Genomic DNA, 24,844 nt, shown 5'->3' on the forward strand with positions numbered 1-24,844 from the left:
GGTTAAGAGATTAGAAGACGCACTACATACAGTCCTACACACACACATTCACCTACAAAGTCACATCTGCAAACATGTCTTTTTATTACAATATTACAAGAGAATGTACAGCAATTCAACAAATATACATTTTGTTTCCAGAAAACAGGAAACTTAACAATGATGGAAGTACTGGAACAAAACAAAAAAGGCAGTTATAAAAAGAGCTCTGCAGCAAACAATCATAAAAAGTATTTGTGTTGTTATTACACACTTTATGCACTTGTCATACTTGGTCGGCGCCACCTTGGAGGGCAGTTCAGGTGGTCTAGTGTCGGCATTTGATAACAGAAAAGCATCTTCGATTCTCCTCCAACTCAGTTTGTGTGTGTGTGTGTTTTACAGGTAGGGCCCCCATCCCAGATACATCTGACAGAGCAGTTTGTCGTCCGTGGCTTCCTGTATGAGGTAGTGGACGTGTCCCTCGATGGACAGAGGTAGACCCAGCACCTTGTTCCTGCTCTTTATCACTCCCTGCAGACGCTGGTCGATGTCGCACACGTGGGTTTTCGCCTGGAAGAGAAAGAGCGGAGACGTTTACAGGTTGTGTATTCGACATGCGCTAAAAAGCTAAATCCAAATAACGCACAAACACACACACACACACACACACACCTTTTCATTAACTATCTCTCCCGTCTCGTTGGCCTGAGTTTTGGAAGGTCCTTTGGCTTGTTTGCTCCACTCCACCAGCGGGTCATGCAGGAAGGTCTTAAGTACACTTTAGAGGGACAATTAAAAATAAAAATGTAACTTTGGAAACCTTAGTAACATTGGTAATTCATATATAATCAAATTTAAAGAGTCAAGTCTATTAGATAATCAATTGAATTAAAAAATATCTGTATTTATGCTCTCTGCTTCGTAAATATATCTATTAAAAACATTATTTATGTACTCCATTGAGGTTTTAAGGCATATTTGATGATCATAAAGCATTTATGTGTGCGTGCCTCATGAGCGGCTCCCTCTGGTCTCGCATCAGCCTCAGGGTGACCTCACAGGCCTGTCTGAAGAGGCCCTCGGTGCCCATGGGCCCCATGGCGTGGACCATGTTCTGGGTCAGCCGGAAGGGAACCACCTCGGGCACGTCGAACGTCTCCCCCTAGTGGAGCGAGAAGGAAGGGCAGGCAACAGAAAAAAGGGATACGGAAAAACAATATCTCTGAATTTTAAATGATCACTTCAATCGACGGGGTTTATTCACCCGTCAACAGAAATCTGTACTTATTTACAGACAATTTGAGACAAAAACCAAACCTTGTTGAAGAGGCAGTTGAAGTCCACGTGGACACATTCCCCAGTGAAAGAGTCAAAGAGGATGTTTTCTCCGTGGCGGTCTCCCAGACCCAGGATGTAGCCCACCATGGACATCACGGCGGTGGAGCGGCAGTACGCAGAGCGACTGCTGTACCTGTGAACATGGGGAAGGGGGAGGAGTGAGATTAGTTGGGGGAAAATCTTGGCCTTGAATTGAACCGCATCCTAAAAATAAAAAAAACAATGGCCACACAGCGCCCTCCTTAAATTAATAAAATTGAAAAGTCAGACTAAAAAGCTAAAATACAATAAATACTTCAAAAATAAAGCTCAGACCAAAAAGGAGGGTCTTGAGATGCTTTTTAAAAATACCAACATTCTCTGCCGCTATGTTCCTTTAAACCCAACTGGACTCCTTTAACAAGTTAAAAAAAAAAGGTCTACATCTTAAAATCCAGAACTGAAAATGCTACACACACACACACACACACACACACACACACACACACACACACACACACACACACACACACACACACACACACACACACACACACACACACACACACACACACACACACACACACACACACACACACACACACACACACACACACACACACACACACACACACACACACACACACACACACACACACACACACACACACACACACACACGACTTCAGGTCGGGTCGTACCATGACGTGGGGTCGGGGAAGGTCCGGAGGAACCACTCGTGGAACACGGGGGGGTGTCGAACACACAGCACCTCCTTGTGGAGCCGGAGCTTCTCCTCAAAGGGGGCCGTCTTCGGGAGAATCAGCTTCCTGAGCTCCTTACCCGACAAGTAGATCGCTAGAACGAAATGTGACCAAATTAAAAATGCTTTCGCAACGTTTTAGTGGCCGACCGTTTGTCGTGCTCTACTTCTGAGGTTGTGAAGCGGGAGCGAACCTCTCTCCTTGTACAGCTTGGTGAGGATGTGTCGAAGTCCGGCCGTGTTGTTGACCCATTCGATGATGCCGCACTCCTCGTTGAGAGGAATCACGGCGTAGGTACGGATATGCAGCTCCCTACGCCTCGACTCGGCATCTTTACGGAGGCACTACACACACACACACACACACACACACACACACACACACACACTTTACACACGTGCAGGAGACGTTACACAGGTATACTGATTTATTAGGCACAATCTCAAAGGATTAGCCCGGTCATGTTTTCAGATTTGTATCATTTCAGTTTCTGGTCCTTCAAGATAAGAGGAGGAAATGCTCATTGAACTCAACACCACACATTGAAGCAAACAATATCATCACACATTGAACTTAATGAAGTGGAAAAGTACAATTCAGGAAATTGAGGACATTAACTGCTTAGCTTTTGAACACTCAATACTTTTTGGGAGAGAAAAAGGTCAATTATGTTGAAGGAAATGTGGATAATGAAAGGCTACAGTGGTCAGAAAATGTGGTAAATGTAGTGTATTATTTGTGTAAAAGCAAAGTATATTCATAGTAAGTATGGAGGGAAATATGTGTAAATGTAGATTTACTGTATATACTGATATATTTCTTTTTTTAGTTGATCATAGAGACATACTGTACATGTATTTATGGTTCAGAGTTTAGGAATATGTCTGTATAAATGGCATTACAATGCACTGCATCATACAGTATTGACAGGTGTTACTAATCGGCGTTACTTCCATCGGGGGACAGATGACCACCACTTCTTCATTATATCAATACAACTAAACATATTGTACATTTTCATGAACACATGTGACACAAACACCTTGTTGATGAGGCAGTTGAACTCCATGAGTCGGCAGTCCTTCCTCAGGTCGTCTTTAGGTTTGCACATCATGGTGTAGCTCCGCCCATCTGAACCCTTCAGACTTATCTTCTTAGGCTTCTGTAAGGAGGCCAAGATCTCCACCTTTGCACAACCACAGACACACACACACACAGGTTAGAGCTACGAGGCATCAACAGTTCAAGTTGATTTCCGTGACCATATAATCTGAATTTCTCATATAATGCTGATTTATGACCATTTACCTGGAAATGATCTTTGTAACCGTCATCGTGCGCCTTTCCGCCAACACATTTACGGCAACAATCAACATTCTCTTTCTTTCTTTTTTTGTACTCACGTTGTCCTCAAAGCTGTCCAGGTAGGCCCAGTGTCCGGGGAAGGCGTCGTGCTGTGTGTTGGCGCCGCCAGTAGAGGGCAGCGTGGGGATGAGCACCGACTGCAGCGGGATGAGGATCTGGCTGAAGGTGGGCTCCTCCACCAGCCGCTTCAGCTGCTTGAAGTGGACGCTCATGCTGAGGGTGCTGCTGTTCCCGTCCACCTGAGAGAAACAAGTCACATGACATGTTATAATGTATTCCTTGTTTCTTTTTTGCATGGTTTCTTTTAACGTGTCCCTCTTTTACTGGCACTCTTGTCCCTGAAGGGACCAAGGAATGTTTATTTGATCTAATCTTGCAACCAATAAAATGTGTCCTTATTGACCGTGGAGTATTTTATAGCGCGTGATCAACTATATTTTTATGATGTGACTCCTCATTAAAAATCATTATGAAACCATGCATTCATAACATTAATTACACCTTGCAATACTGATAACAATGGTATGGAGTAATACGATGACATTAAGCTGCATACAAAATTACACCTTTGTCTTTATACGATTTTAAAAATTATATTTTTTGGATTAAAACTATAGTTTACATAACTTTCATAAGGCTAGAGTTTGGAATATATGAAAATAACTATATTTATTCTGTATATATAATATTGTTGTAGATTCTTACCGTTTATTTTTTATATAAAAGGATTGTTTAATTTTTGTACTAGGTTTTTTGTGTGCACTTTATCCCTGTGCAGCTGTAATCCTGTATACTGCGGCATTAATAAAGGATTACCTTATCTCATGTGAACTGTGTGTGTGTGTGTGTGTGTGTGTGTACCGGCTTGTTGCAGAGCTCCAGCAGCTTGTCAGTCAACCTGTTGGCATCTCCGATGAATTTCTCCAGAGACTGTTTGAGACTAATCGCCTTCTTGAGGATCTGATTACAGCGGTTCATACGCATGGGGTAGGAGGACTGAAAGAAATTAATAAAATCACACACACACACACACAGCCAGGCGTGAATGTGAGGTAATGTGTGTTTAGATAAGCAAACCAATCACACAATAAGTGAGAGGGATCTGTAATGATGCAAAGGGAACTGATCTATAAAATGGCTAAATTATTAAAAAAATATTTGTCTATACACACACATATCTAAGAATATATACATACATTAAAAAAAAATGTATAACAAAAATATATATAAATAAAATAATAATAATATGTGTATATATATATATATACAAAATATCTATAAATAAATAAAATTAAAAATTAAAAAATTAAAATATACAAATCGTTTTTATTTCATAACAAAAAAATCCCCCACACACACCTTGGAGACAGCGGCCATTAGCCACATAGCCTGCTGGGGGTACGCCAGGAAGACTTTGGCCACGATGGTCATGAGGACGGTGAAGACCTCGTCGCTGGAGTGGCACACCCTGGAGATGAGCTGCGAGAAGGCGGTCAGGAACTGGTACGGCGCCAGGTTGGCACAGTGCTCGCTCATCACCGCGTTGATTTTCCCGAGCTCCTGTCGCATCTGTCGGTCCGCCCGCCCCGCTGTGGTGGAGGGATGTGTGCATATAGTGCGTTTGTGTATTTTATTTGTGTGCGTCTTCGCTGTTAACAACTCAAAAAAGTAAAGTAAATAGACATGCAAGTATCAGGAAGTGTCTCGTTGCCCTGTGTGTGTTTGACACCCACCTTTCTCACACTCGCACACTTTGGCTCCAAAATCCAGCCAGAGCGACAGCATGCGAGGCATGGCCTGGTAGATGTACTGGTTTCCAAACTGCAAGGCTCTGGCAGGGAGACGACCCAGAGTAAAACACACGATGAGTCCGTGGTGGAGGAAAGCCACTTCGACCACACACTGGAGAGCCGGAGGTAAGAACGGTTACTTACTTTCCAAAATACGTGACGATGTACCGGATGAGGTTCCCCTGCTTCTCCAGCTTGTTGTCCGTCACCATCGGCATCACTTTGTCGTAATACTTGGCGAGGTAGAAGTTTCCATCCTCCCACTCGGGCAGAAGGTTGGTCACGTCCTAAGAGACGCAGCAACACACACATTAAAGCAACTAATTTTGTTATTATTGAATCAATTAAATCAGTTTTTTAGTTTTTTTTTGTAACTAAAATCCTTTTGGAGCAAGTTCTTCCAATGTACTAGCTGGAATAGCTTATGTTTGGCATTTGTTATTTAAAAAAATGACTTTGTACTATTTGTATTATTGCTTTTGCAGCGTCTAAAAATGTGTCGAAAGCATCTTGAAATTCAGCTCGGCATGAAGTCTCCATACCGATGACGTCCAGTTTGTAAATGCGTTGATATATTTTGCCTTTGACCGTCTCCGTCTACCTTGTACGCCTTCATGATGGCGTTGGACTCAAAGTTGGCCGTCTCCTCCATGAAGCGGCCCACCAGCAGCATGGCTCTGCTCTTGGTCTGGAGGCTGCGGGCGTCCTTCAGCGGCTGGTCCTCGGGGAAACACTGGGCCACGCCCTTCTGCAGGACGATCAGGGCCTCGTGGACGTCGCCCTGGCGACGCACCGACATTCAATCGGTGGTGTTTTTCGTGTGCACGTGTATTAAAGAAAAGCACTACCGTTCAAAAGTTTGGGGTCACTTAGAAATGTCCTTATTCTTCAAAGAAAAGCAGTTTTTTAAAAATGAAGATAACAATAAATTAATCATAAATACACTCTCTACATTGTTAATGTGGTAAATGACTATTCTCTGGTTTTTAATGAAATCTCTACATGTGTGTATAGAGGCCCATCTCCAGTGTTCCAGTGGTACATTGTGTTATCGCCTTAGAAGACTAACGGAGGGGTAGAAAACCCTTGAAAACCCTTTTTATGTGAGCGCAGCTGAAAACAGTTATGCTGGTGAGAGAAGCTATAAAACTGGCTTTCCTTTGAGCCACAAGTTTGAAGAACAAAATTAATATTTCAAATAAGAACCATTATTTCTAACCTCGTCAATGAGAAATAAAGTAAAGTAAAATAGAGTTTTCATGGAAGACACAAAATTGTCTGTGTGACCCCAAACTGTTGACCGGTAGTGTATGCTTGAAGCTGGTCAATGAAAAATGAGTTTTAGTTGGAAACGGGGTCAGCTCTACACGGGAGATACTGAGAACGAGGGTCAAACTGTGTGTGTGTGTGGGGGTGGGGGGGGGGGGGTCTCACCTTGGTCCAAAGCCACTTGGCCTTCTCGGTGACCAGCTCCGCCAGGTGCGTGTTCTCCGCGTTCAGGAGCGCGTTGAAGGCCGTCTGGTGGTGTCCCGCCTTTCGGGCCACGCGGGCGCTTTGCAGCCAGCACTCCCCGACCAGCTCGTTGCTCACCGGCCTGCGGAGACGACACGAGGCCGGATGTGCGATGCGGCCTGAACTTGTTCAATCGACACAGATTTCTTTCAGCGGCTTTGCAGGCAGAAATGGTGTCGATATCGGAGAGTTTCATTGAAAGACGAGCAAAGAACGACAACGAAGGCTTTTTCTTATCAATGGAAAAGATATTCTTTCCCTTCCGACTCTCTTCTGAAAGAGTTTGATTGACAGGTGGTTCGTCCATCACCTGCCATGCCCGAACCAAACAGCTCCCAGTGACGGATGCTCAAATGGTTTCGTGCAAATGGAAGATTATCGCACTCTCAAGTTATTCAGGTTAAATAACATATAAATGTGAAGTTGCCGGTCAAGAGCCACACCGATGACGTAAACACTTCTCCATCCTTACTGTCCCAGGCTGAGCAGGGCACGGCGGAGGGCCAGGACCGGCTCCTTGGCCCTGAAGGAGTTCTGGGTCATCTCCAGTCGGTCCGACCAATGAGGAGGCAGGTGGCTGAGGCTGGGGGTGGAGCATTCCCTCTGCTTCTGCAGCTCAGTGAAACTGTGCTCCAACTCGCTGAGCATGTGGAGCCTAACCAGACACACACACACACATGGTTTGTGGGAAGTTATTGATGCAGACAACCATCACAAAATACTCCATTGACACACACACACCTGACAATGTACTCGTATCCTCTCTGGTAGGTGCCGCACTCGTAGCTGGCTGCAGACAGAGGGACGACCTGCTCCTTCCTCACCAACTTCAGCTTCTCGTAGAAAGTCTCGGCGTCCTGCTTCTTAGCCGACAGCAGCAGCTGGCCGAGCCGCACGCCCCAGGTATTGGACTGGCGGTCTGGGGACACAATGGAAGACTCATTCATTAACGTGGATGTTTCACTAGATGTTTCACTCCAGTTCCATATCTTTACTACCTGAACTCAAATAATCTTCCAGCAGGTCCCATTTCCCGAGCTTCCAGGCCGCCTCCACTCTGTAGGAGTTCAGCTCCGACTTCCACTGGTGCCTTAATGTGTGCACACGTAGCATATATTCAGGGGATCCTAACTGACATGCATGTTAGAAATATGACTTACACAAGTCTCTTCGTTAAGGAACCATCGAGAACTTCTCCACCTACAGTTATTAAAGTGTATTTCATTTTGATGGGCCAATATCTGTGTGTGTTTTTTGTGAGTGTGTGTGCGTGTCTCACTTGCTGGCCAGGACTCCGTTGACCTGAGTGATGACCGTTGACAGCTGCCCCAGGCCGAGCATAGAGGTCATGACCCCGTGGTAGTGACCGATCTACACACAAAAGGGACGATGATGAAATACATAAAGATACAACGGTTCACTTTTATACTAATTTACCGGTAATCAACAACATAGAGATTTCTCTCTTTGCAGTATTTTCTTTATATATATATGAATATCAACTAATTCCAGTTCAAAGGGCAACCATATAAAACTCAAATATCCTATCTCTAAATATTAGAATATCATGAAAAAGTATACTAGTAAACACCTGCAAGGGTTTCCTGAGCCTTGACAAACACTCAGCTGTTATAAATCTTTTTTTTACTTGGTCTGAGGAAATATTTTCTTAAGCTGTAAGCCATAATCAGCAATTAAAGAAGAAAAAAAGGCAATATTTTTTTGATTGATTTGTGATGAATCCAGAATGCATGACATTTTTTTTTAATTAAACAGAAAATAAAAAAACTTATCATCACAATCTAATAACTATATACTGTGTAGAGACCATTTGATGGAATACAAGTTATAATATAGACTGTTTGCGTACCGCAGCACTGAATATATTCTACAATAAACACACGCATGAGATATACTGTGTGTGTGTGTGCGTGTGCGTGTGTACCTGGTCCGACTCCAGCTGTATGGCCCGGTCGTAGCAGGCGGTGGCGTCCCGCAGCAGGCCGATGCTCTCGTGCTCCAGGATCTGCTCGCGGAGCGACGGCTCCTCCCTCCTCAGGGCGTTGACCCCCCGCACGCCGTCGGGCTCGTGCATGGCGGCGTACAGAGTCTGCAAGAGATACGGTGTTGTCGATTTTATTGTTCTGCACATTTCTGTTGTTTAGGCCATGCAGTACATCACAGTGGAACATTGTTAATTGGTCTGATGTTGCCTATTATTAACCATATTCAGAAAATAACCTTTTTATTATAATGTTCTAGTCCTACTCTCAACCACACCTTTATCAAACTTGGTGACATATACATATATATATATACACACACACACACACACATATATACACATACACACATACAGATACTTATATATGTGTATGAGTATATATGTGGGTGTGTACTGTATATACATACATATGTATGTGTGTGGATATATATACACACACACATGTATATAAATATATATATACACACACACATATACACACACATGTATATATATACATATATATGTGTGTGTGTGTATATATACAAATATATATATATACACACACATATGTATACACACACACATACATATATATATAGACACATATATATATATATATATGTATATATATATATATATATACGTTAACATAAATGTGCATCATTATTGAAAGAGACCGGTCCCACATCCCAAATGTAGAAAGCAGAAGGAGCCCCGACCTGCAGCAGGGTGAGGTGGTCCTGGATGTCCTCCTTGCTCTCTAGGATGTACGCTTCAAAGTGCATGAGGGCGCGCGTGTACGCTTTGGAGCGCAGAGACGCCTTGGCCAGCACGTCCTGAGAGATTCCCTTGAGGAACGCCACCACGCGCTGGTACCCCCCGCTCTCTGCAAGAAAAAACATCTTAGCTTCACGATTAAAAGAGTGAGTTCATCATGCAGCGAACGACAAGGATGCACGTCATCGAAACTAAGGCCTAAATATTTATTAAATATATTTAGTCATCTTATTTACAATTCCCTGTAAATAATTGTCACCTTATTTACAATTTATAACATTTTCCTGCAAATAATTGTCATCTTATTTACATTTAATCACATTTTCCTGGAAATATTTGTCATTTTATTTACATCTATTTACATTGTCTTGTAAATATTTGTCATCTTATTTGAATTTTTTTGTAAATATTTGTCATCTTATTTACATTTATTATAATTTTCTTGTAAATAATTGTCATCTCATATACATTCAACATTTTCCTGTATTTTTTTTTTTTTTTACATTTTCCTGTAAATAATTGTCAACTTATTACATTTTTTTTACATTTTCTTGAAAATATTTGTCATCTTATTTACATTTATTATCATTTTCTTTTTATTTACATTTAACATTTTCTTGTAAATAATTGGCATCTTATTTACGTATATTAACATTTGCCTGTAATTGATCGCCTGTTCTGTTGTCACTGACAGCTGATTTACTTTGTCTAAAAACAAAATATACCAATAAATTAAAAGTTATTTTCCTGTAAGTGCTTTGGGTCCCGACCCCGGGGGCGTCGCTCACCGCTGTGTTTGGCGTGCAGGATGTGGCGGCTGCACTGCGTGAGGTGAGACAACATGCTGAACACCGTCTGAGTGCTGAGCTGCGATAGGCTGGAGGCCGTGCCCTGGCCGGGGCCGCCTCCCCGCCCATCCTCCGCCGTCAGCACGGCCAGCATCTCCTCCGTCACCTGGACGGAGGCGTGGAATTAATGCCAAAACATTCATAATTGTCATCTTATTTACATTTATTATAATTTTCCTGTAAAGAATTGTCATCTTATTTACATTTTCCTGTAAAGAATTGTCATCTTATTTACATTTAACATTTTCTTGTAAATAATCGTCATATTATTGACATATATTAACATTTTCCTGTAATTAATCCCCCCCCCCCCCCAAAAAAACCCCATTCCTCACCCCCTGTTGCTCTGCAGGTGTGCAGCCCAGCAGCATGTAGAGCAGGACGTGCGGCAGCAGGTAGATCGTGACCTTGTAGTCGTGTTTGATGATGAAGCTGCAGCAGGTGAACACTCGGCCGGCCAGCTCGTGTCTCACCTACGACACGCGGCAATGTGCTCAGTGCATTTCTGTCTCCGTTGGTCTTCATCGTCAAACTGTCCTTAACATTTACAGCGTTTATAATTCTTTGGTCTAAATGAGTTTTTAAAAAACGTTGCATGTTTTGTTGTTGTTGCGGAAATGAAAGTGTCTGACCTTGCTGATGAGGTAACCGATCCAGGTGGCCGACCAATCAGAGAACTTGCTGCCCCTCTTGCTCAAGTACACTGGCTTCTTCAGTTTGGACCAGTTAACCTCCTTCTGACTGCTCTTATACCTGAAGAGAGAGAGGGAGGAGAGCTAGTGTCAGAACTAGGACAAAGAATATCTGGGATTTGATATCTTACATAATTACGACATTTACACCACTGCGTGTGTCAAGTTACGTCCTTTGGATTTTTGCAATTTCCCACTTGAGAGGAAATAGATCCGTCTACATAGATTTACAACTGGAATTCCACTTAGAACCACAACAACTTGCTCTTTTTTCCTCCTCCTTTGTGTGTGTGTGTATGTGCTGCAAGACCATGTGTGTATCCGCTTGAATACCTGCTGTTGAGGTGCGGTTCCAGTATTTCTTGAATCTGCTCCGGGAACCTCCTCCACAGACGGCGGCCCGGCGAGTCGCTTTGACCCTCGCGACACTCAAAGATGGAGAGCAGCTCCTAAACCCGACACAACAACGCACAACACAGACACAGACAGCGCCGACTTCATATCGGGGCTTTTGAGATTCTCCCCGTGACAATGTAATTATTATTCATCCAGATAGAAAAGGCGCACGTGCACATTAAAAAGGAACAGGCGCGAGTACCTGAATTGCGTAGGCGGCCGAGTCCTGTGCTCTCACGTCGTCCGCGTAAGCCAGGAAGGTCCTCGTCAGTTCTGTCAGCAGGTCGTAGGCGAAGTTGGGATCCTCGACGCCGCTCTGTTCACAGAAGAATACCCCGTCTCTGAATGCCTTTACTTCAGCGTGCTGGATGTATGTATATATATATATATATATTTACAGCTTTGGGCTGGTTCTTCTTGCTTACCACAAAGGTGGTGCGGTCGCCATGTGTCTGAGTGTGTGACAGATCCAGGCGTCCGGGATCCACGGCCCCCATCTCCCCCAGACACTCCCCGCAGAGCAGCCTGGCCTCGGGGGCCGAGTCCTGGCAGCCCTTCAGCAGCACCGACACCAGGCTGGAGATGACGGGCTCCACCGCTTCACTCGCGCACACCTGCCGCAGCAGCCACTCCTGCAGTCCAAAAAAAAGAGAAAAGGGCATATTTACGGGACGTTGTGGTCGGTTTAAGACATGTCGGTGGAACCTTGGACTCCTTTCAGGGTGCGTTCAGGTACCTGCTTGCTGTGCATCACGTCCCTGAGGCTGGTCAGCGCATGAATCCGGACGTCGACGTTTTCGTGCTGCACGGCCCTCATGGAGAGCTGCAGCGCCGCGACCAGGTCACTGCTGCTGGCTGTCAGCTGAGTGGACCACCATTTAGTAGATATATCAACATCATCATCATCATCATCATCATCCTCCTCCTCCTCCTCCTCCTGTGCACACTGACCTTCTTGTAGTTCTGCAGAACAGTGTGGATGTCTTTCAGCTCAGGGTGGTCTGGCAGGAAGTAAATCTCATGGAGGTAGTCGTTGACCTCTTCCCTGAAGGGGAAATTGACTGAATTAGATCACCAAGTCTGGAATTAAATCATAATTTCTTAATCTTTGTTTTGGGGGCATTTATTTGAAGAAAAAAAAAACTTTGGAGTTTGTAAACATTTTTTTTTAGATGAAAGCAGGAAAGAGATGAAATGTAGTCTGTTTTTTACCCAGTTCATATGTTTTAGATATGTAGCTTATTCTTTCGTGTGTGTCACCTGTTGTCCAGGATCAGGAAGCGGATAATGGCGGCGGTTTCTTTGGGCAGCAGTGGGATCAGGGGCAGCAGTGCGACGATCACGTGACTCAGCAGGGGGCCCAGGTGAGTCGGCTCCACGCTCCTCACGAAGCACTCCCACGTCCTGTCCACAGAATCGGGAGCACGGTTTGTGGCAAGAAGGAGGGCAGAATTATTTAACGTTCTATCAAATATGCAATCAAACTGTTAGAAATTGCCCTTTTTAAAAAAGTTATTGGCTCAGCTATATCGAGCAACCTTCTCATGTGGGTGTTGGTCAGGGAAACTGAATATCAGAAGCAGAAATCTACAGATATGCAGTTTCTTTTTAACTTTAAAACGTGAGTGTGTGTGTGTGTGTGTGTGTGTGTGTGTGTGTACTGACTGGCAGCAGAGCAGAGGGAAGTCCTCTCTGTATCGGAGACCCGTGCGGAGCGTCGTCATCATCTTCACCCGGACGGAGCTGATGTGTTTGGGGCCCATCAGTCGCATTAGAGCCATCACGCTCGTCAACGCCTGCACAACAAACAATAAAAAGAATCACAGGGGACGAACGACAGCGTTTATCAAATCAGAGAGAATATTCCTGCGGATGCCATTGAGGCCAAGCGGTGCGAACTCTCTCACTGAAACAATCCATTCAACAAATATCAGATGAGTTGTCGGTGCCACGCACCGACTTCTTGCGGTCCTTCTCTCCTGCACCGGAGCTGAGCAGCTGCATGTTGAAGAAGGCGAGAATGCCCAGCAGCTTCGGCTGCAGGTAGTCCGCCTGTCATGCAACGGCCAAAGAAAGACGAGTGAGGAAAAATATTCATGTGGAAAAAAGTAGAACAAAATTAATAAAACTATTAAAACAATCTAAAAATGATTATTTAAAATATATATATATATAATTTTTTTAAATAAATAAAAAGATGCTTTGTGTGTTTGATATGAAGTATTAGAAAATTTGAAAAAAAATAGAAAACAATTCTCAAAGAATTTGACACAATTTGACAATTTTTTAAAAGTCAAACAAATCAAAAGATGATGTGTGTTTGATATGAAGCATAATATAATTTGGAGAAAAAATTGAATTTTTTTCCTCCAAATTTGACAAAATAAAATTAAAACAATATACAAATTATTATTTTTTTACAAATATTTCCAAAATGTTTTCAAAAAAATTTAATAAAAAGATGCTTTGTGTGTTTGATATGAAGTATAATAAATGCACTGTGGTTTGTTGCCTTTGGAACCGACTAACACAGTCCCACCAGTACGTCCACAGCATGTGTATTACTAATCAATAACAAGTCCAAGATAAAGCCTTCATTAGACCCAGACACACACCATGCGCTCTGGGGCGGTGATGTCTCGGGGACCCTGGTACGGGTCATCGTTGGAGGCAAAGGAAGCCAGGATAGCCAGACCATTAAACACCTACACAGAAATGTAAAAAACACACACGTACACAATAGTTTTAAACTACGTAAGTGAATTCATCACTGACGTGTGCATTCGAGGATATATGCTGAAAAGGCCAATGTGTGTGTGTGTGTGTGTGTGTATGTATGTGTGTGTGTGTGTGTGTGTGTGTGGCAACCTGCTGGTAGTGCTCTCCCAGGCGCAGCAGCAGCTCGTTGTGAAGACCCTGGAAGTCTTGTCTGAGCAGAGAGCCCAGCTCGATCTCCGTCTCACTCTGAGAGAATATCAGGAAAACAAACACGTCAGTCTGCTAATCTCATTGTTTACATTTAGTTTTTTACTCCATCAAAAACAAGAGATATCAATTCAAAAGCAAGCGTTATTTAAAATATTTTCAGCGATTTAAAAAATCTAAACTGTCCCTTTAATATTAATTTCTTTATAGGTTACTTCTCTCCCAGTTGTGTAACATTTACGTTAACGTGGGTGTCAGGTGTAATAATTAAAGGTCATCGCCTTTTTTTATGAATCATTTATTCCATTTACAATGGGAACGACACCTGAATTCCTAACTAACCACTACAATAAAAACAACATGGCCACAGTGCAAGACTAGTTGCTCTGTTGCCTTCACTGCAGTGATGCAGTGATGCAGGTGATTCTGTTTTCATACCTGCAGGTAGTGGAAAGCCCTCTCGAGCTCTTCTTTAGTGCAGGAACACACCAGATGGCTGAAGATGTACTTAAAGTTGTTGATCAGGATCTCTCTCCTGTTGGCCTTCAGCTCATTGGCCAGGGTACGGATGAGGGCGGAGCCAGTGGAGCTCGCTTTGGCTGCCAGGTAGGGCAGTAGCACCTGTAGTGTCCTCTGTATATGGTTTAGTTTGAGGCATACAAAAACAAATGTATATGCTTAGAAACACACACGTACATATACACAATGCAGTCTCAATGAACCATCACAACACACAGGAGACTGTGGAGTTAAAGCATGTGTACGACGTACATTGAGGAAGCGGTGGAGGTCCGGGAAGTCGAAAGCGTGCGCGATCTGAGCCAGGATGTCTAGAGCGAGCTCTCTCTGATTGGCTGACTCGCTGCCTTGGTCGGGTGTGCTCCGCAAGGCCGACGCATGGCGAGAATGCAGCGACTCCACCAGGAACTAAACACACAGGGTGGAAAAAGAAATGTAACTAATTAAAGCCGGCACGTCCTTCTGTTTCTAAAACGCTGCACACAGTTTAAATTATTCGTACGTAAAAACTAATTAATCTCAACGCAATTCATCTTGAAAATCAGGAGGGAAATGTACTTAAATAGACAGCTGTTTGAAGACCGTGTTACGCAACAACCATCATCATCATCATCATCATCATCACCATCATCATACTAATTGGACATTTACACTAATTGAAAATGAAAGCCCTGCTGCACTTTTTTTTTTTAAATGATTGAAGTATTGTTTATATATTGTATTATTACTATTCATAGAATTTTGGACTGAGAATTTATAGATTTCTCCATCGCCCAGATTTATTCGAGCAGCATTTAACAGGGTTTTATACCTGGCAAATGGGGTTCTTGTACTGACTGAAGAGGGTCTGTAGTTTGAGCCCCTTGGCGGTGGCCAGCGCTCTGATCTGAGTGTACGCGGCCACAGACACCGGAGACGACTTGGACAGCAGACAGTGGAGCAGCCGCAGCAGAGAGAACGACACCAGGCTGCCCTGAGACGCTCTGACGGGAGAGGGGACGACAACTTTTACCAACAGATATTATTCTATATATAAAAAATACATGGTGGTTAAAGCTATATTTTAAAAGTTATTTATATATATATATATATATATATATACACACACAGATACATACAAATTATATTTGATATACATTTTATATTTTTGAAGTTTTATATATATATATATATATATATAACATTTAAATTATTTAATGTATATCAAATAGAATTTGTATATATATTTACATATATATATATAAGTTGTTGTTATATATATATATATATTAAAAACTTCAAAAAAGTTATTTATATATATATATATATATACACACACAGATACATACAAATTATATTTGATATACATTTTATATTTTTGAAGTTTTATATACATATCTATAGATATATATATATAACATTTAAATTATTTAATGTATATCAAATAGAATTTGTATATATATTTACATATATATATAAGTTGTTGTTATATATATATATATTAAAAACTTCAAAAATCTAAAATGTATATCAAATATAATTTGTATGTATGTATATATATATTAATTAAAAAATGAAAACATAAAATGTATATCAAATATAATTTGTATATATATATATAACTTTTAAAATATAAATGTACATAATATATATATATATATATATATTAAAAGTTATATATATATGTATACATATATAAGTTGTTGATATATATATTTAAATAAAGCTTTTAAAATATAAAATGTATATCAAAAACAATTGGTGTATATATATATATATAAATATACACACAAATAAATTATATTTGATATACCTTTTAAAAGTTATTTATATATATATATATATGTATTCATTATATATATCCGGTTATCGTAACTGTTTTTAATGTGTTGTACGGCGACCTTGAGTGCCTTGAAAGGCGCCTTATAAAATAAATATATTAAAATTATTATTAGATAAAACTTCAAACAAATATTTATCTCTTTAAATCTGTAAGACACGTGTTAAAAAAAGACTGTATATCAATATTAAACAGAATAAAAAAATGTACTGTACAATAACAATGAGACAGTCAACATGCTGCAGAAGAATTAAACACATACTTAAAGATGAGAAAATAATAGTTTTAAAATCATTTCACTGGCCTTACAGCTGGTGGTATTCTGCTCTCTTAAAGAACTTTACCTGCCAATCTCTCCGGTGGTGAGAATCAGAGTGTTGCGCAGGTCGTCGTCTCTGTTGAGTTTAGCGGTGTTGAACGCCTCTTTGAGACGGGTGACCAGTAGCTGAGACGGCAAGAAGAAACACACACCGTTGAGTTCAGGAATGAAAAAGAAAGTATTTGTGCAAATCCTTCAAACCGTCTGTAAAAATGTAAAACTACAGGAATTATGATTTTAAGGCAGAATATTAAAACATTAATACATCATATATTAATCAGTAATATATATAATTAAATTAACAATCAATAGTGTATGCTCTTCTGTCTTATGATAATACTTTCATAATAAAAAATATGTATTTTTTTGTTTCCACACTGGAGTTGCTCACCTCACTCAGAGAGTCCTGCTCCGAGTTTCTGGAGGTCTCCGTTAGCAGGAAACGCACCGATTGGCTGAAGCATGTTCTGACCGCTGGATCCGAGTCCTCCATTAGACCAATGAGAGCACAGAGAACCGCGTGGGAGTCGCCGTCGCCACCGACTAGTTTGACATGCTGGCAGAGGTGAGGCAAAGCTTCCAGGAAAGCTAAGAAAGTGAAATAAACAAGTAAACAAATGGGATGAGGATGAAATATAACCAATGTGGAATATTGTAGGTGTTCTGTATGTCGTAAAAGCTCATTATTAAAGAATAGAGCACACAATACCTTGTTTAACGCTACTCGGGGCTTCCTGTTTGAGCAGCGGCAGGAAGGGTCGGACAAAAGTCGCCCCGAGGGACGGACAAGAATTCCCAGAATGCTCTGCTGCGAGGCCGAGTCGGTGGCAGAGGATCTCAGGAAGACTCCCGGCGGACTCTGTGAGGGTGTCACTGAGCTTGGAGCGCTCTGATTGGATGCAGCTCAGCTGACCGATTATCCTCGCGAGCTCCTTCTTCACCAGCTCCGAGCTGTCCTCCATCCTGGGACTGCAAATGTTCAAAAATAAGGATTTTTAACACTTAAAAATAAGCTCAAAATTACAAAAGAATGACAACACATAAGCAAGTTTAAGTAAGTGCGTACAGCAGAGAAGTGCAGATGAGGTTTTGGTGCGACTTCCCGAGGTGGTGAAGAAGAAGAGGGAAGGCCTTGACGGCCGCCGCTCTCACCACCTCGTCCCGACTCAGCAGCGCCGCGGAAAACACGCAGAGCCGCCACGCCTCACACACACCGCCACGCAGGACGGCCAGCAGGGACACGCAGTCGGCCCGGAGCTCAGACGCTGGAGAAGACACATTGAGTTTGGCATCACTCCCAAAAAAAAGACTAATATTCGAAATGATCGAGAAACACTTTTACAAATGTGTAGCTCACAGTAACAGAAGCTGAGTCTATTCGCGAAGACGGGCTGCCAGGAGGGGAATCCCGAACTCTTGTAGGCCGAGACGGACTTGTGCTCACACACCCAGGGGAGAGACAGCAGAGCACACACTCGCCGCTGGAACCCGTCCTCGCCGTTGCTGTTCACTACACAAACACACACACACACACACAGATGAAAACAGATGGCGATCAATAAACTGTATTGTGTTGATTTCCACCACGTACTTTATCTTTTTCCGTTATACATTAATTTGCAGGAACTGAGAATATTCATTAAAGTTGACGAACAATAAAGTACAAAAAGGGAGATAAATAACGCAGAACACTATTTTTTGAGGACAGGGTGTATAATAAGTGCTTTTCATTACTCGTGAGGTAGAGGATGGAGTCCAGGACCCTGAAAGTCGTCCGGAGAGCGGACTGAAAGTAGCTCTGGTGTAAGTCGGGTAGAGGACCTCCGTCTAACACGGTCTGACAGCTCTGCAGCGCCCTGCCCAGAGTCTCAGCCGGCACCCAGAGAAGAAGAGGAGGACTGTCGACGGCGAAGGCCCGAGGAAGAGAAGAGGGGTACGAGAAGCTCAGTGTAAGAAGAAGAGGGTCACAGAAACTGCAGCATGACTTATTAATATGAATTAATAATGAAGAAACACTGGACAGGTGTAGACGTCTCGCGTCCTGACCCGGTTGGAGAGGAGCAGAGGGCCGCCAGGTGGAGGATGAGGGCCACGCCCTCCAGAGCAGTCCGCTTGGTGTCGGGGCCGTCGGAGTTCAGAAAGGTCAGCAGCTCCTCCAGACGACCGTTCACCACGGCCCAGACCTCGCTGCCGACGCGCATGTCCACCACGCTGAGGACACGGACGCACACCAGAAGCAGCAGATGTCATGTGACCAGAATGCACAGCATTACTTACGCAGCTGTGAATGTTTATGAACTCACGCCGCTGATGTTTTTGTGGTTTTGCCGACTGCCTTGTCGGCAGATTTGCAGGATTTCTTGGCGGCGGTCTCTCCGTCTCCTGACTTCCGCATCACCGCGGCGGCCTCGGCCTTCAGCGCGGCTCGGAGGAACCCCTCGGCGCACTGCGAGACCCAGAGCAGCACAGATATGTGAGGGGGGGCGGGGTCTTTTAACCTGTTGCCTTCGGGTCAATTTAATGTCGGTGTTCTTTCGGGAGTCAACAAACAAACATAAAGTACCTCACACTTAAACTTGGAAAACAATATTAATTCTAATAATTTTCTGGAGATTTTAATTGCTGGGGTCAAATTGACCCCAAGGGTAAAATATGTCAGTAAATATAAAGGTAACAGGAGGGTTAAACATTGAATCGGGTCAAATTGACCCGAAGGCGGCAGGGGGGTTAAAAAGACAAAGACGCCGAACGGAGGTCTCACTTCGGCCCGAGCTCCCGTCCCGACGGTGCGCGCCAGCGCCCTGCAGACCTCCGTGACTCGCCGCCTCCTTAACAACGCGGCACTTTCGTAAACCGCGGCGACGGACAGCAGGAAGCTGAACAGCAGGCAGAGCGACTCGGTGACCTCCGACCCCAATTTGACGTCGGAGCCTCCGAGGGTGCAGACGCACTCGAACATCTGCGAGAGGTGGATGGGCTCGAAGCGCGCGTGAGAGACGCCGGACGGCTGGAACACGCAGCGAGTCAGCTGCAGCAGCTCTCCGTCGTACGGTTGCGTCTCGCCGTTTGTCGCGTTCGCGTCGCCGTGCGTCTCCAACAGCTGCAGGTAGGCCGTGAAGAAGTGGTGTCCTTGCACCTCAGGAAACCCTCCCAGCTCCACGAGGCGACCGAGCATCACCATGGAGCTCTTCCTCAACCTGGCGTTGCCGTCGGCCAGGAAGGAGCACGCCGCCTCCCAGGCCGCGGCGCCGTCCCGGCGGGAGACGACGCCCCGCAGCGCGTCCGTTACGACGCCGATCGCCACGGCGCTCAGCGACTCCAGGGCGGCCGGCGAGGAGAGGACGAGGGGAGAGGGCGTGAGGTACGAGGAGGCGCAGCCGGGGGAGACGCCGAAGCGCTCCAGAGTGGCGGGCCATCGGCTCGGCTCGCGGGCGTCCAGAGTGCGTCCGCTTCCCGCCAGCGTGGAAAGGTGAGCGTGCAGGACGCCGCTGAGGTCCTGCGCCAAATGGATGAGCTCCTGGGCGAGGCGGCTGAAGATGAACGGCGCTCGGGCTCTCAGGGTGTGCAGCAACGAGCACAGCACGGCCGAGACCCGCCGGTGGATGACGTCGCAGTCCGGAGCGGCTGCCACGCGGAGCAGCCGGACGGCCACCCAGTTACTGAAGTCTGGATCAAGAGGGAGGAGACATATTAATACAGATGACGACTGGGATATATTTACACTACCGTTCAAAAGTTTGGGGTCACTTAGAAATGTCTTTATTTTTCAAAGAAAAGCACTGTTTTTTCAATAAAGATAACATTAATCAAAAATACACACTATACATTGTTAATGTGGTAAATGACTATTCTTTGTGGAAACGTCTGGTTTCTAATGAAATATCTCCAGAGGTGTATAGAGGCCCATTTCCATCAACTATCACTCCAGTGTTCTAATGGTACATTGTGTTTGCTAATCGCCTTAGAAGACTAATATCTGATTAGAAAACCCTTGTGCAATTATGTTAGCACAGCTGAAAACAGTTATGCTGGTGATATAAGCTATACAACTGGCCTTCCTTTGAGCTTGAAGTTTGAAGAACAAAATTAAAACTTCAAATATTAATCATTATTTCTAACCTTGTCAATGTCTTGACTATATTTTGTATTCAATTTTCAAATAATTTGAAAAATAAAAGTTAGTTTTCATGGAAGACACAAAATTGTCTGGATGACCCCAAACTTTTGAACGGTAGTGTATATATATATATATATATATATATATGCAGCAGTTTGAAGAGCATCCTGTACCAGTACAGCTCTGCGTGGTGTCCGGGTACTGTGCAGGCTGGCAGGCGGGGTTGGCGAACATCAGAGACGAGGATTTGATTATGTGCTGCACAAAGTCCAGCAGCATCACACAGGCCGGCTCTGAAGTGGACTTCTTATTCAGCCCGAGAGCAACTGGAAGAACACCGATTTTATTAAGCAGCTGGTTCACAACCTGAGATCGAGCACCTCCCCCGATTGGTTACAAGCTCAATCTAAAAAGTCACAGTACGATGAAAAGGTCAGAAAGGCCTGAAGCACATACAAAATATAACTTTTTTTGTATTTGTTTGCATGAAATGCTGCATAGTTTTAACCTTCAGGGCTAAACTGATGACTCCGATCAATCTGAGAACCACGTTAATGGAACAGCACAAGGCCAGAGACATAAAACCTGGAGCAAGACATCGAAACTTCACATTAAGGGGTCACATGCCAAAAAGGTTTTAAACCATTAACCACAGTAACTGCATAGAGCATCGGTCAGGTCGTTCAATAGAAACACATAATGTGCAGGTGTGGATTTTATAAACTCACATAACTTGATTATAAATGCTCATCGGGGGGTTTCGGGGACCTACTGAGGTGCAAAGGGGCCGGATAGTTAATAACTTGGCAAGAAATAATATTGTTACATTTTCACTTTCATTGTCAAATATGGAGGCCGAAACAGAACTTCTGAGAGAGTACAGGCCAACAACAACAACAACAACAACAACCAAACAGCCCTGATCAGCCACGATTATGATATAAAAAAGCTATTATGACCAAAAAAAAGGCCGCTAGGTAAATAAATGTAACAGCATAGATACTACTTTTAATTTTCATACAACTAGCTATCAACTAATTTTTACAGAAAAGTCCTGACATAAATATAGTATTAGTAGTAGTAATAGTAGTAGTAATAGTAAAGTAGTAGTAGTAATAGTAATAGTAGTAATAGTAGTAGTAATAGTAGTAGTAGTAATAGTAGTAGTAATAGTAATAGTAGTAGTAGTAATAGTAGTAGTAATAGTAATAGTAGTAATAGTAATAGTAGTAGTAATAGTAATAGTAGTAATAGTAATAGTAGTAGTAGTAGTAATAGTAGTAGTAATAATAGTAAAGTAGTGTTAAGAATATACAAATACATACATTGTACCCCATGTCCCTCACTTTGCATGAAGGCCCCGAAGCACCATACCTTGTGTGAGGGCCCTGACCAGAGGGAACAGCACATACTCATGCTCAGCCACATGCTTTGGAACACACTGACATCGCCGCATAAGAAGCACAGACAGGTACAAACTCTTCTTGACCTCGGCCAAAAGATGACACATCCAAACAGGGAGGATAATTAGGCACGCTGGGGAGTACTAGGCACGAGCTATGCACAACACCCCCATCCACACAGGGAGGACAACTAGGAACTCCTGGCTCTGACCTCACCTTGACCGCTCAGTCGTAGAATTGAGATTTAATAAGAGCCGTACCTGTCACCGTCAAAGAACTTGTTTATGGAAGCAACAGATAGTTTCAATGCCTTTTTAGTTTCATGTTCTCCTTGAGAACTTTAGTCTGTTATCGAACGATGCCTTTAGCTGACTTCATCCAGGCCCGTGCTGCACGTTAAATAGTGTGTGTCTTCGGACTTTTTGTTCTACCACACTTGATTAAATCCACTTTGTTTTGAATTTTACTTTGCCGTCCTGGTCATCTTTTCCCAACCTTCGACAGTAGTAGTAGTAAAAGTCGTAGTAGTAGTAGTCATAGTTTTAGTACTATACAAGACTTGACATGCATCAGAAACAAAACGCAAAGCAACATTGTGGCAAGAGGAAATGTACATTAAAAAAACATATGAGGGAAAGATCACAGTAAGTTAGTTACAGTCGTCCATAACTTCAAATATTTAAACAATAAAATAACCAGCTAGATTTAATTAAACATTACATAAACATCGACCAGTTTCCACAACTGACCCCTCCCGCCCTCACAGCTCGAACGAGCTGCCAGGTGTCCACCTCCTGCACGCGCTCCCCCGGGACTCACCTGCCTCCACGTCCGTCAGGATCCGGTCAATGAACTGACACAGGATCTGTCGAGGTTTCTGCACCGCCTGGTCGTACTCGGCCGCGCCGGCGCTGCACACACCGACACAAGGAAGGTTTACGTTAACTAGCGTTACGTGTGTTTAGATATGTCATATGAAGTATTTAAACTCGGGTTAGTGACACGCTATTAACAGCGTAGCTTAGCTAACTTTAGCCCCGGGTCACTCACCTGGCTAGCTCCTGGAGAGCCGGGATCATGGCGGACATCTCCAGTCCTTCCATGTTTACGACCTCTTGGTGAACAAACGGTCTCTCTTCAAAATATGATTTTTATTTCGTGAGCCAACGTATTTTTTTAACCAGCACGCTTGTGGCGTGTCATGTCTCGTCCATCCCATCAATAGTTTCGAAAACTTCCGCTCCAATATGACGTTTTTGTTTTGGTACGGCGGCCATCGAGGGTCAAGACGCCTACGTTCAAACTCGAAGTGCAAACTGCTCCCCCTGGCGAAGGAGTTCTCAATAATTTGACCTAAACAATAATTACAGTATACAGGACTGTCTCAGAAAATTAGAATATTGTGATGAAGTTCTTTATTTTCTGTAATGCAATTAAAAAAACAAAAATGTCATGCATTCTGGATTCATTACAAATCAACTGAAATATTGCAAGCCTTTTATTCTTTTAATATTGCTGATTATGGCTTACAGCTTAAGAAAACTCAAATATCCTATCTCATAAAATTTGAATATTTCATGAAAAGACTAGTAGGGTATTAAAAAAAAGATTTATTAACTCGAAACAGCAAAACTGAGCCTTGAACTCAGCTGTTATAAATCTTTTTAACTTGGTCTGAGGAAATATTAAAATTTTATGAGATAGGATTTTAGAGTTTTCTTAAGCTGTAAGCCATAATCAGCAATATTAAAAGAATAAAAGGCTTGCAATATTTCAGTTGATTTGTAATGAATCCAGAATGCATGACATTTTTGTTTTTTTAATTGCATTACAGAAAATAAAGAACTTTATCACAATATTCTAATTTTCTGAGACAGTCCTGTATATTAAACTGGGGTCCAAGGCATACACAGACATTTAAGAAAAGTATTCACTCTGCAGAATAGTCCTATTCAGGTTGTATTTATGTATTGAGTGTGATTACTAATTTAATAGTGTGGAACCATACTTTTTATTTTGCAGCTTGTAAAAGTGGGGTTTATTAATTCATTAAAATATATATATATTTTTAATAGTAATTTGGATCTATAAAGTATCCAGAAGAAAAGCCTGAGAGTAAAAAATATCGTGAAGAAAATGGAATTAATAAAGGAAAGTACTTCAAAATTGTACACTTTTCATCACCATTTTTGTGTATTTTAAAAACAACTTTGAGTGTGTTGCACATATGTTGACCCGGTGACCAAAGAGAAGAGAAGATATGCGTGCACTTTATCGCATATTTCCTCTTTTAAAAACACTGTCGGTTCACA

At 42.8% G+C, this 24,844-nt stretch overlaps 1 protein-coding gene across 2 annotated transcripts; it reads right to left on the reverse strand.

Annotated features, from left to right (window-relative positions):
* Positions 1-67: 67 nt before the first annotated feature.
* Positions 68-23,758, reverse strand: atr (ATR serine/threonine kinase). Of its 2 annotated transcripts, XM_056425647.1 has the most exons (49): positions 23,583-23,758; positions 23,352-23,443; positions 22,455-22,517; positions 21,303-21,455; positions 19,774-20,678; positions 19,316-19,458; positions 19,059-19,223; positions 18,747-18,910; positions 18,370-18,522; positions 18,079-18,277; positions 17,722-17,981; positions 17,404-17,600; positions 17,038-17,138; positions 15,686-15,857; positions 15,127-15,282; positions 14,794-14,988; positions 14,299-14,394; positions 14,046-14,135; positions 13,387-13,482; positions 13,096-13,226; positions 12,691-12,834; positions 12,382-12,475; positions 12,167-12,292; positions 11,856-12,062; positions 11,633-11,746; positions 11,368-11,483; positions 10,975-11,095; positions 10,678-10,815; positions 10,283-10,448; positions 9,437-9,603; positions 8,676-8,840; positions 8,010-8,101; positions 7,729-7,820; positions 7,472-7,649; positions 7,203-7,385; positions 6,653-6,812; positions 5,820-5,999; positions 5,363-5,505; positions 5,162-5,259; positions 4,788-5,017; positions 4,290-4,424; positions 3,467-3,667; positions 3,106-3,249; positions 2,257-2,407; positions 2,001-2,157; positions 1,300-1,453; positions 993-1,144; positions 655-760; positions 68-552 (listed from the first exon to the last, which is right to left on the reverse strand). In XM_056425647.1, the coding sequence occupies exons 1-49, from the start codon at positions 23,633-23,635 to the stop codon at positions 379-381; spliced, it is 7,872 nt and encodes a 2,623-aa protein (XP_056281622.1). In that variant the 5' UTR covers positions 23,636-23,758; the 3' UTR covers positions 68-378. The 2 variants fall into 2 exon arrangements, with proteins under 2 accessions (XP_056281622.1, XP_056281623.1); XM_056425648.1 differs by lacking the exon at positions 22,455-22,517.
* Positions 23,759-24,844: the final 1,086 nt, after the last annotated feature.

The sequence above is a fragment of the Pseudoliparis swirei genome, chromosome 11 (assembly GCF_029220125.1).
Source record: "Pseudoliparis swirei isolate HS2019 ecotype Mariana Trench chromosome 11, NWPU_hadal_v1, whole genome shotgun sequence".
In the NCBI taxonomy this organism is placed as follows: Eukaryota; Metazoa; Chordata; class Actinopteri; order Perciformes; family Liparidae; genus Pseudoliparis; species Pseudoliparis swirei.

Coding starts and splice junctions, on each gene's coding strand:
- atr (XM_056425647.1), bottom strand. CDS start 23,635: ATGGAAGGACTGGAGATGTCCGCCATGATCCCGGCTCTCCAGGAGCTA. Junction 22,518..23,351: donor CCTGACGGACGTGGAGGCAG/GTGAGTCCCGGG, acceptor CCCTCTGGTCAG/GGCCCTCACACAAGGTATGG. Junction 6,000..6,652: donor CCAAGTGGCTTTGGACCAAG/GTGAGACCCCCC, acceptor GTGCGTCGCCAG/GGCGACGTCCACGAGGCCCT.